The sequence below is a fragment of the Phalaenopsis equestris genome, unplaced genomic scaffold, assembly GCF_001263595.1.
Source record: "Phalaenopsis equestris unplaced genomic scaffold, ASM126359v1 Scaffold000099, whole genome shotgun sequence".
NCBI classification, from domain to species: Eukaryota; Viridiplantae; Streptophyta; class Magnoliopsida; order Asparagales; family Orchidaceae; genus Phalaenopsis; species Phalaenopsis equestris.
Window position 1 is genome coordinate 52,372 of NW_018164541.1, and position 12,997 is coordinate 65,368.

Genomic DNA, 12,997 nt, shown 5'->3' on the forward strand with positions numbered 1-12,997 from the left:
ATAGCATACAAACAGCCAATATTCATTAACATACTTCCAGTGACCATTTAGATATCAACAAAAGTTCAAAAATTCATCAACAAACTCACAGTTTTCATTTACCAATCACCAAGTTTATTGTTCAGTCAAAAGAAGAACTCAGCTGACAATAAATCAGTTTAAAGTGCAATATCATTTTATTGCACAAAAATTAAAGTGCTATACACGCCCAGATCAATAGCAAGAAATAGAGTATATGTACAACAATTGAAAACTAAGCTATAAAACTTTGCTGTGTTTAAACAATGAGCTGATTCCTACCGTGTAACACGAAAAACAAAATGGATGCTTTCTAATGAGGATAGTATTCAAGTTTATTATAAAAAAAAAAACAAAAAGGCTCGAATATTATGACCAAAATTTCAATGAGGACCCCGGCGATTAATTGGATTGTAAGAAATAGTATTTCTATCTTGCAAATCCAAAAAATAGCTGTTTTGAAAGAGAAGGTATTATCTCGAAAGTAGCCGCGTCCTCTTCGAAAATTGAATTGGGATATCATAATCATTTTATTGGCATCTACATATAAAGCACACAATTCTATGTTATTACATATCTTATGCCTAAAGTTTTCATATTTACACGTATAGTTAAAGCCCCAAAGTGCTATGTTTGTAAATATGGAAGTTTAGGTGTGAGATATGTGAACACATAAGAATTGTGTGCAATGTATGTAAATTACCCTTTTTTTGGGGGGTCTAAACCAACTATATTAAGACGACTTTTTGCTCTTCTCTGGAGCCAAATATGTTGGCAATAAGGGGCCGGACATCATCCACATAAGCCAGACTTTCAAGGAAGGGAAGTAATGAAGTTAACGCCTGATCCGCAGGATCATCAAACCAGCTCTTAATTGGAATACCGTTATCCACTTGCAGCCTGAAAACCTGGAAAAATAGAGCTTATGAATTACGCAATAAAAGGAAATGAAAAGATGCAAACAATAAAATTATGGACTTCATTATGTATTTACATATCTAACAACTAAACTTCAATTTGTATATACATGTCAATTAACCAATGAATGAAAAGGTGTGTTTCACTTTTCAAAAGTTAAAGTGGTGGTATTTTTCGTGTGATATGAAAGATTTCAGTAAATACATAGGAACGGGACGGTATGTATGTAAATGACCCAAATTTTTGATGTCTTCTCACTAGGATGCATTATTTTACCATGCTGCTTTAACTTTATAAATTTGATTTGCTGAAATATAAAAGATTTAGACTACAATGGCAAAGCGCATACCTGTGGAGAATTGTCAATAATAATGACTTTTGCAAGATCAACCCCTAAAATGGACAAGTCTTTTGTGTAGCTCCCATCAGAAAATACACATGACTCGCGATAAAAGCACTGAGAGATCAACTTTCTTTCAGGATCCAAAATGTTCAGAAGCTTTTCAGCATAGATGCTCTGACTCGCAGTAAATATAACGACGCGAAATATTTGAGCGACTCTTTCGAGGAACATTTGCAGGTACGGCCTCCGTCGAACGTACACCGTGTGCTGCTTCATGTTAAAGAAAACAGGGAAGGAGAAATCGGCATCTTCGCAATGCTCCAGCGTTGAATGGACAAGGGTTTCTGCATAAATTTACACATTGTTGTCAGCCTAAAAAATTTTCAGTTATTCATTTCACATAAATTTTGCTTTCCAAGATTTAAATTTCATGCAGTGCAATTCCAGCCAATTCTCAGGCTTGTGAGTAATTATTTTATGCTAACAAACTGGATTATAACATAATTGAAATTGCTAGTTAGGCTCAAATTTTTGGTCAATTTAGGTAATCAATCATATCACATTAGAAATGAGATGATGAAACAAGCTGTCACAACATTCACATAGGTACTACTCAATTCCTATTTATTTACATATTTAAAACCTAAATTCTACTTTTTACATTTATACCACCCAAATCTTTCATATCACGTCAAAATTACCACATTTTTAACTTTTAAAAAGTGAAATACACCTTTTCAAGCTTAGGACAAGTGATATATATGTAAAACTTGTAGTTTAGGTGTTAGATAAGTAAATACATAGGAAATGAGTCATATGGATGTAAACCTTCCAAGTATTTGTACCATAGTCAGACAAAAGTAACTATGACCTCTTCAAAACAGATGCTATCCATGAAATTTTAAATTCCACACTGAATCCTATATTTTAGTGAAATGTACATACATACTGCACAATTCTTACGTATTTACATATCCACTCAAATCATGATATTTATGCTTATGACATCTTGGTGTCATAAACATATACATGAAAATGTGTATTTCACTTTTAAAAAGATACTGATGAAAGTATTTTTTATGTGACGTTAAAGATTTAGTGGTAAGCATGTAAATATGAATGCTTCAGGGAAGGATATTTAAATGCATAAGAATTGCGTGGTATGAATGTAAATGCCCCTGTATTTTAATATGGTAGAAAATTTTTGGACCATGAAAAAATTAGCAATGTTTGGTAATAATGCTGAATTTTCAGCAGATACATCGCTGCTTAAAAGAATAAAATTTGGCTACAAAACAGAGGCCAAAGCATATTTAACGGTACAAAAGAGCACCTCCATGAATAAGTCCGAGAAATAGTTATATGACACAAGAAGGCAACAGATGAAAAAAAAAAAGAAAGAAGAATTCCATACATTCCACTTAATTCCTACGTATTTTGCACATCTAACACATAAACTTCAATTTTTACATGCACACCACCATTTACCTAGGCATGAAAAGGTGTACCTTACTTTTTAATGGTGGTATATTTTATGCGCCATAAAAGATTTGGGTGGTATAAATGTAAAATATAGGTTTTAGATATTTAAATACGTAAGAATTGAGTGGTATACATGTATGCAAAGACAACAAAAACAACAAAGCCTTAATCCCACTACGTGGGGTAACAAAGCCTTAATCCCACTACATGGGGTCGACTACATGTGTAATTTTTCTCCATTGCGTGCTATTTAGTGTCATATTTTCATTTAGTTCTAATAAATTAAGATCATTTTTTATACAATAAGCCCAAGTCTTCCTAGGTCTACCTCTGTCTTTCTTAACATTAGACAAAATCTATAACATTTACTCTCCTAATCGGATCGTAGATGGTCGACGTTTAATGTGACCAAACAATCTGAGATGACTCTCTAATTTTGTTCGTCACTGGAGCCACACTAACCCTATCACGGATATATTCATTTTGCATTTTGTCTCTAAGTGTAAAGCCACTCATCCACCTAATCATTCTCATCTCGGGGGCCCGAAACATTCCTCCACTACAACCAACCATCTTGAATTCTACTATTAACATCCCCGCCTATATCACCATCGCTTTGAACAACAGGCCCATATATTTTCCATGTATGCAAATACCCAAAAAAAAAAAAAAAATACGTGATGCCGTATTGTTTCTCAGCTACATTGAAGTGCATGGATAAAACTAAATTAAGCATGCTGATTTTATTGCATATATTTTCCATGTATGCAAATACCCAAAAAAAAAAAGCGTGATGCCATATTGTTTCTTAGCTACATTGAAGTGCATGGATAAAACAAAATTAAGCATGCTGATTTATTGCAGATTACCTCAAAATATAATAAATAACACAAATACACTATAAACAAAATCTAGAAAAAAAGAGAGGAATTCTCCAAATATTCAACAAAATTCTTATCTATTTACATATCAAACATCTAAACTTTCATATCTACTTACATAATACTCAAAATTTTAACATCCCATAAAAAATACCACTATTATTAACTTTTTAAAAGTGAAATACACATTTTCATGCATAGATTTATGGCATCAAAGTGCATAAATATAAATATAAAACTTTAGGTGTTTGATACGTAAATACATAAGAATTCTGTGGAATGCAGGTAAATTTCACAAATAAAAAGGACGTCTTATGCTTACCGTCCAAATCAAGCACAAGTGTGATAGGCTTTCTTTTTACCGCTTCGGTTCTTGAAACTGGTAAATTTGATAATTTGTTGGCAGTTAATTGTAAATTAAAGCATGCTGTTTCTTCAAAATCACTGGTGAAGCATCTCATCTGTGCATCCTGATCAGGAGATTTCAACTGATGGATAGCCAGATACAAGCATGAATCATCACCATCCATATGTTTTCCAGCAGATTTATCATCACACAACCCATAATTTTCTGAACGTTCATCCAACAATGGAAAATATATGGGCCGCTCTTCGAGATCAAGCAGCGCATCAGAATTCAGAAGTTCATTATCAGGAGAGGGGATATTTAAAATATCGTTAAATCCAATGCCTCCATCAACTGGTAATGCCAAAAAATTATCGGAGAAGTAGAAATCAAATCCATTGCAAGTTTGGAATTCGCTAAAAGTACAACAATCTTCGTCGACCTCATCGGTAATCAGATGAGGTAGCGGAGGTTGTTTATCTCCAACTGCAGAAAAAAAAAACCACACACGCGGAGGTTGTTTATCTCCAACTGCAGAAAAAAAAAACCACACACGCACACACACACAAAGGTATGAAACCATACTGAAATACTAGAAAAATGTAAAATCATCTGGAATTGCGTTACTATGGACTGAAGTAGATGAATAAATTTGAATTGTATAACTTCTAACCTAGTTAAATAGAGTTAAAAGTTAGATGCAATAATTTGCATCAAAAATATTTTTATTGATAAAATAATAGAGATAGAAGTATGTAATTTAGATTGATGTTGATGTTGATTCACAATTACATTTCCAGATGTATTTCAAATTTAAATAAATTTGTATTTTTTTAAGCATGAAAATATAAGCAGTGAATAATTTACATAGTTTTATTCATAGATAAATTAAGATTATATGCATGCTTTTTCTAAAAAATTCAAGCATACAACGGCATATGCTAGGCCTTGAACTCATGACCTTGTGGTTGTAGACAAACACCCAACCACCAGACAAAGTGAGCCACACATTTAATGTTAAATTTGTCAGTTATCAAAAGTTTGTAATCATATATTCCAAATAATTATGTTTTGACTTTATCTATACTATATTAGTAAGGAGATTGATAAATAGTGTGACTTATGTCAAAATGCATATTAAAGTTAATAGCGAAAATACTTTTTTTCAAACTAATTTAATCTCTACAAAAGATAACAACAGCTTCATTGATGTTCAAAAAATAAATGGCCCTCTTTAATTCCTCCCTCTTTGCACTCCATTACTTTTAGAGCATAACAAGAAGAGGGCAAACTCATTCCAAAACGACAGGCTTTCCTAAGTGTTTAGGAAAAGTATTTGAACATAATGATGCTACTAAAAAGTTTTAGAATGCAAATTCACATGGGTAATGTATACATGATGATTAGGTAGATACACACAACTTAATACCAATATTTAGGCGCTACAGATGTAAATCTATAAAAATTGTATGTATGTAATTCTCCCAAAATATTTGGAAGCTTAACTTAATTTCATTAGGCGTCTTTCTTTATTATTCCTTTCATCATAACAGCATTTACATTTTAACATTTAATTATTAACAAATACTGACATTTAATAATGTACAATTTTAATTTACAAATGTGCATTACATCTAAAAATGATTTAATAGTTAAAAATTATTTAAACTTTTGATTTGCAAATGTGTATGTACATCTAAAAATGATTTAACAGTTAATAACCTAGTATTGTTCATTTAATGTTTAAATCATTTTTAACCTAATATTAATAACATAGAAAACAAAATTTAATTTACAAATGTGTATTAAATCTAAAAATGATTTAGCAGTCACCTGAGTCATTAGAACTTATTGCTTTGAAATTTTCATCGTTCTGCTCAAAACAAGGTGAAAAGATCGTCTCAATGTTACCAGGGCATGGTGCCAACATAGATTCCTGAAAATCATTAAAGCCTCATAAATAGTATGACAGAAGATTGGTCCAGTGTATTAACTACATGAAAAAAATTCCTTGGTGAATCAGCTAAGTGCAACCCATTTTCACATTAAGTAGGAAAAAAAGCATGAAAGATTCGTTTTTCATTAAATTAAACATATTTTCTATGCTATTTACCGTCTAATTGAGTGTTAATATGACAGAGATAGAAATTAGAACAAAGTTGTTGACATTGATATTTGAGATTAAAAAAAAATAAAACATCATAAACCGTTAGTGAATGATGCAGTGAAATTCTCATTCATTAGCTTGTCCATTTAAAATGACAGGTAGATTGCCAAGGGAATAAACTATAATGGATAGAGAAAATTATTGAAAGGGTCCTTAGACTAGTAATAGAACGAGGATTTAGTCCTAGACTATCTTATAAATAAAATTTAGCCCTTTGACTCCTCTATTTTGACCCAAAGAAGTCCATTGACTTTTCAAATCTAATAAAAATAATCCGACAAAGGGGTTATTGTGGATCATATTTGAGGAGTCAACTGACTATATTGAATACATTTTTAATCTAAAAATTAAAGGCACATGCAAATTGTCCAATGATCATTTTGGCATTTTTCTCTATCCACAATGAGGCGTCATTAAAATGTTCAAATCAGGCACAAGCTCAAAGTTGGCCAAATAAATACAATGATTGCTTGGCAAGATGGTCATCCTAGAAGAACACAAGAATATAGCTTGAGTAATTATAGGGACCATCTTGCATGTCTAACAACGAAAAATCTAAAACTTAAAAGCAGCACTAGCATGCTTAATTTTTAAAGTTGATTTGTAAATTGTGACTTCAAACTGTAACGCTTCAAACATTAATTACAAATATATACACAAAATACAGCAAAATATATTGTTTCAAGTCCCTGGATTGAAGCAGAAAAAAGAATCAATGAATTGGCCATCTTTAAGATAGTTGAGTAATTTTCATAGCATTCGAGTTCCCATTGCACATATTCTAACAATTATATCAAAACCCAATAACTTTGGATAAACAGGAAAGCAAATGCAGCAGAAAGTCTCTTCGTAGTCAACATACGGGTGATTCCCAACTAATCTCTCTACATCCCTCCTTCCCTCAATGGTCAATAATATACATCATAATAACCAAATGTCAAAGACAATGATGAAGAATCTAGAAACAAAGAGTATGTATGGCGAGAAAAGCAAATCTTACCATTCCTCCGAATGAAGGAGAGTCGGGAGATGAGAACATAAATTTCAGCATTTGATTGGATTCTCCAGTACATGTGTCCTGGCAGTCATTGGCTTCAGTGATTTCAACATTCTGAGCAGATACTTCAATATTGCTAGAAACTGCACTAAGCAGGTTTATAATGATTTTTAGAATTAAAATATAAAACAAAAAATCAGCAGGAAAAACCCATAGTTTTTTTTTTCTTACTTATCCCAAGCATTCAATGATTGAAAATAAAAAAAAGATTGACTAAGTAGACTACAAAATCCCCACTTTTGTCTCTCAAAATTCTTATCTTATCCTTATGCTTACTCAGAATAAAAAAGAGAGACAACTTAGATGAGATCCATAAAGTTAGGATTGGTGGGAAGCGTGTTCAGCGAGTAGAGAAAGAAACTCAAGAGGCTCCGGAAGCACGGGTGATCGTAATATTAAATCAGTGATATTAAGGTTGATTGACACTGCTAAAGCTAACTACTGTCAGCCTTAAGGATTACAGTATATACTAACGTCTAGTGTCGTCTGCTGGGATTATGATGTCTAAATGATCTCCTAAAATATCTTTCCATAATGGTTTTTAAACTTTTGGTTGGCCTCTCTATGTTGTTTGTGTCATGAGTACTTCGAATTTACCTCTTATTTTGAATTTTCTACCTATACAATCTGATTCAAGATGTGCCACCATGAAATATCTTTTAAAATTGCATTAAGAAGATGACGAAGTTTGTAAAAAAAAATATCAATTGTTATGACTAAAAACAATGTCTGCAGAAAAAAGATATAGACGCAATAAAAGGTGCATAGAAAAACCACAAGATGTATACAATGAAGATCGCCCTTATAATAAAAAATAAATGTGAATGAATGAATGGAAGAAAGCTAACTACCCTTAATTAGAATTTGAAATTTTCAAATGCAGCATTGATCCAAGTTGATAGGAAGCCAACACTGATTTCAAGTCAAGCGAGTGAGATCAAGTACTTCCTGATTGCCAAACACCTCAAAATATTCCCAGTCAAAATTAGTTTTAAAAGAGGGGATTGGACATGAGATTTATTGCATGTAATAAGAATCTCGGATGGATTGAGTAGAATTCTCTTTGTTTATAAAATATCAAGCTAATATAAATTTTCATCATAATCAGTAGCCTCACCCTAATTACCAGGGATTGGCATTATAAATCCTCATTTTCCAAATATTGGGGTTAAAAGTTGCACAATATTTTGAAAAGCTTTTACTCAATGTAATCTTATGTCTATACTAAACTGTAAATCAAAATTATATAAACAATTGCAATCCTTAGGGACAACTTTTAACCAAATTTTAAGCAAAGATAAATAAAACTAGAAATAAATAGGTTCAATCTTGGTGGTGGATGAAATAAAAATGTAAAAAATAAAATAAAAAAATCTAGGAGAAAGACAAAAAACTCAGCGATTAAGTTTAAGCAAATTTCCATATAATTTTGTTCATCGAATTATCCTTATCAGCCCTAATCAAGAGGACATGCAGTATATAAGGCATCATTAAAACAAAAATTAAAAGGTACAAGGCATTCAGCATGATTATAAATGGTTCTGTATTTATTAACTAAAACTTAAAAATGCTTACCTTTACATGGACTTTGATTTGAAGAGTCCGCTGTTGTTTGGATTTCAGCTGACTTACTTTGAGGACGTGAGCCTTTTGATATTTTGGTTGATTTGTGATTATATGCCCTTAGATAGTTTGTCTTTGACTTGATCCTCATCTTAAATGCTGGCATTTGTGCTAATTGACAATTAGGTAGGATTCACTAATGCTAGCTGTTACAGTAAAATCATCATCATTTAGGTTACAATGGAGCAGAAAAATGGGGATACAACTGTAGAGAGTAAGTAATAGCTATATAAATTTTAACAGTGCTAGAGAAATAAACCATATAAATGGAAACTCTACCACCAATTGTTCTCTACAGACTGTTCACAGAAGACAAAAGCTGTAATTTATTCTTCTTTTAAGTGATTTTTATTATATAAAGAAAATTTTCTCAAGAAAGTTTAATATACATGGTAGTCAGCAAAGCATTTTGAAGTATTGATAAACCGAAGGAATAATAAATCTATGACAGCTGCGTGACAGGGTGAAAAAGTTGAAAATAATTACTGCTTTCAGTTTTAGAGCAATTTTGTTTACTTTAGGTTATGGATTGAGTTCATCATAGTAGGATATAAATGCATAAGTTTTTTAAGTAGCATATTAATCAAAGAATTTGTATTTAATCTTACTATTTATGCTTGATATAGCTCAGATAGAAAGCTTAATGAAGGTCAAGGAGGTGCTTAAGTTGAAAATATGTTAGTGCATTCAGGGAAAACTAAATTTATGCTTTAATAGACGGCCCGTATTTATTCTAATTTTTTTTAACACAAATACGCTTGATATAGCTCAGATAGAAAGCTTAATGAAGGTTAAGGAGGTGCTTAAGTTGAAAAAATGTTAGTGCATTCAGAGAAAACTAAATTTATGCTTTAATAGACGGCCCGTGTTTATTCTAATTTTTTTTTAACACAAATCGTCCAAAAGTGTATTGCAATCAGTAAGAATAACTGACAATACTCTGAAGAATCTTGCTAAATCCAAACATAATACATGATCATGGCTTGCAATAAGTTGCATAATAAGCATTGTAGGAAAACAGCATTAAAAAATGTCAAATGGCATTAAAAAAAGAGTATGCGCCAGATAAGGAATAAGAGATTAAGAAAATTGATGCTGAGATTATGAGCCTAACTAAAGTTGCCTAAATACATGGCTCATGCATAATGTAAAACAAATTTGCCAAAAACTTTCTAAGGAACATCTTTTGCATTCTTAGATTTAACTGGAAACAGAACAAGTTCCTCTACTCACAATTAAGTTAAAATTTTCTCAACAACTCTCCCAATTAATTCTAATTGAGAATATTCACAAAAAAAGACACTTTTGCATTCTTTTTAAACGTTGATATATTATGTTATTCAACCAGATGAATATTCTTTTTCACTCATTCAAAATTTGTCCACCTTCAATCTTAACTTCTTTCTGTAACCAATTCATAATAAAATTACAGCTTAAAAGTGGAATCAGTTTGATAAGCTAAGGCTGAGAACATATTTCAATGGATCGGTTTAACTCTTATCATTAGGATTCATCCAGTTAAAGTGAATTATCAGAAGCTTTCTTACATTGAATTTTATCTAATAATTGAAATTTTTCATAGCTACGTGCAGTTCAGCACGTGCAAACTAACTACTCGTTTTTAAAAATCTCTCAAAAGGTCGCTAAATAAAATTTATTCACCTTTTTCCATTTAGATCAGGTAGCAGAGTGACAGAATCAAACAATAGTAGAAATAAAAACCCTATCCAGGATCCAGCTAGGAAGATAGCTGCTTTCCGTCCAAAAAACGCGCAACAGCAGGCTAAATATACATAAGTAAACAGATTATACGGTCCCTGGCTAATAGAACACAACGATTCAATAACATTCAGAAACATGAGAAATCAGAACGACAAAACTCACAGAAAGCAAATTTACTGATTAATTGACATAAAGAGGGTAAATTCCCGCACTAGCATCACTTCAGCTCGAGCGAAAATGTAAAACCCGTCTTGATCGTGACAAAACAACAAAACCAAATTCATCCTGATCAGCCAAAACAGAGGAGTATAAAAACAACAGAAACACGAAATCGCGTGATAAGAAAGAGAATTCTCGCAACCCAAAATTGGAAGCCTTCCTAAGAAAAAACAGATTTTGTGAGCAGAAGCATCAATCCACCAAAATCAAAACACGAAATCAAAGAACAACAACAAGAGGATTCACAGGGATACGGAAACAAACGAGACACATCTAAATCAAAAGAATTCGACATAAACCACGAAGAACTACGACAACGAAATATGAAGAAAGAATTGGGAGGGGAGATACCTATCAGAAGTCCACTTACACGCGAGATAGATTATCTGAGAAGAATATCTCTCTCTCTCTCTCGCTCTCTCTCTCTCTCTCTCTCTCTCTCTCTCGCTGGCGAGCTCGCAGGAGGGAGAAAAGTGAGAGATTGGGATAAATCCGGGGAAAGTTTGTAGAAGACACGGTAGAAAAAGCCCTCTTTTGGTCCCTGAGACTAAATGAACGGTCAGGATTTGATATTTTCCCATCATGCCGGCCTTGCTCATTGGCTGCAGGCGCAGCTCCCTGCTATCCGAGTCAGCAGCTTGCTGCGCACGTGCCAGTCAGGGCTATGCCAAGCATCACACACAGCGAGCTTTCCCCAACCCGACACGTGTGAGGTTCTCCCTTTTTTCTTTTTTCTTTTTTTAAGTTTTCCTTTATTTTCTTTTTCTTGCCTTAATGTGAGTATATCTTTTAGCACTTTTAATGTATAAGGACTTTCCTTAATCAATCACTAAAATAATCATTTCCTTAATTGCTATTAAGTATTTTTCATGGCTTTATAAAATTATCAAAAAAAAATATTTTTTTTTTAAATTAAAAAAATTATTGCTTAAATATTAAAAGTCATGATAAAATCCCAACTAAAAACTTAAACTCTTAGTTGATGTCATTCAATATAATATGTTGCAAACATAACTGTTTAATGGCTTGAAGGGAGCATATTCATAAGTAAGCCATGCTACAAGGAATTTGTTAGATAAATATAATGGGAGGATCGTAGCCAAGGCTTGCTAGTTTGTTTAGCCTAATGGAGAATGGTGAATGGTGAAGCCCGCTAAGAAGATAAAAGAGAAATAAATTATTGGAGAGAGATTTATGTTTTAGACAGATCTTATGAAGAAGAGGATATTCCTAATAGATAAATAGGATAGATATGTAGTTTAGCCAGATGGTTGTGTGTATGAATGAAGGTGGAAGCTGGGTCAAGAGTAATAGCATTTAAAAGTCTCTAACAAATGATGAAAGATATTAATTTGGATGATGTGTCACAAATTATTTATGCAAGCAAGGTAATGTCATGAGTGGCTAGCTCTTTTTGAATTGGGCCGAAGTTAGTGTCAGGATATAAACCTTCAGAGGTCCAAGAAGAAGAGAAGGTAGGATGTGGTGACAAGAGAACTTATAAAAGTATTGTTGAGCGCACTACAACCAAGTCAAGGAGAACAACAAGACGCCACTTACTTGGAAGTGGTTAAAATCTTAAAAATAAGGCTAGAGGATGCAATGATGGAGATGGAAAAGCACGTTGCATATTGAAGGGGTGTCCTCACAAGTGGCTCAGATGAATTGAAACGAGAAAATCTCCTTTGCTATAGAGAAGATATAGCAAGTTATCTAGATTATACAAAGAGTTTTGAACTTAATTTTCTTCCTAGGATAAGAAAACCAATCAGTCGTAAGACTACCTTTTTTTTTTAAATGTCACGTGAAATTATTATTTATGCTATGATGATCAAAAGATTACCAAATGATAGGTGATGGCTGCTTTTAGTGTGAACTTACCTACGAAATTGGGATGGACGTTGTTTTTTTCCCACTAAAAAGCTGACCGGATCAAGCAAGTGGGATTTAAGCTTTATCATATCAAGGGTTAAAATGTAATTTAATTTTTTTGGCAGGCTTAATTTTCTCTTATCTTCTCTTTTTATTTCTTTTAGCCATTCAAAATTTATGTGATGTTCACTATTTGAGTGCTATGTGTGCAAATACTAAATTTCATGTGTGAAATATGAAAATACAAAAGAATTGTGCTTGTTTTACCCAAGTTTTAAAATTATGTTCAAATTTCTTTAGTAGTTTTCATATTAAATTTGAATTAAAGTTGAACTTTGATCGAGCCAAA

The 12,997-nt window shown here is 32.5% G+C and overlaps 1 protein-coding gene across 2 annotated transcripts; it reads right to left on the minus strand.

The window, feature by feature from the left end:
- Window positions 1-155: 155 nt before the first annotated feature.
- Window positions 156-11,231, minus strand: LOC110020554 (CTD small phosphatase-like protein 2). 2 transcript variants are annotated; one of them, XM_020718694.1, is made up of 7 exons: window positions 11,128-11,231; window positions 8,788-8,981; window positions 7,156-7,295; window positions 5,822-5,924; window positions 3,965-4,474; window positions 1,286-1,623; window positions 156-926 (listed from the first exon to the last, which is right to left on the minus strand). In XM_020718694.1, exons 2-7 carry the CDS (start codon window positions 8,939-8,941, stop codon window positions 747-749), a joined length of 1,425 nt encoding a protein of 474 aa, XP_020574353.1. In that variant the 5' UTR covers window positions 8,942-8,981; window positions 11,128-11,231; the 3' UTR covers window positions 156-746. The 2 variants fall into 2 exon arrangements, with proteins under 2 accessions (XP_020574353.1, XP_020574354.1); XM_020718695.1 differs by lacking the exon at window positions 11,128-11,231 and having other exon boundaries at window positions 7,156-7,300; window positions 8,788-8,866.
- Between the last annotated feature and the right edge of the window lie 1,766 nt (window positions 11,232-12,997).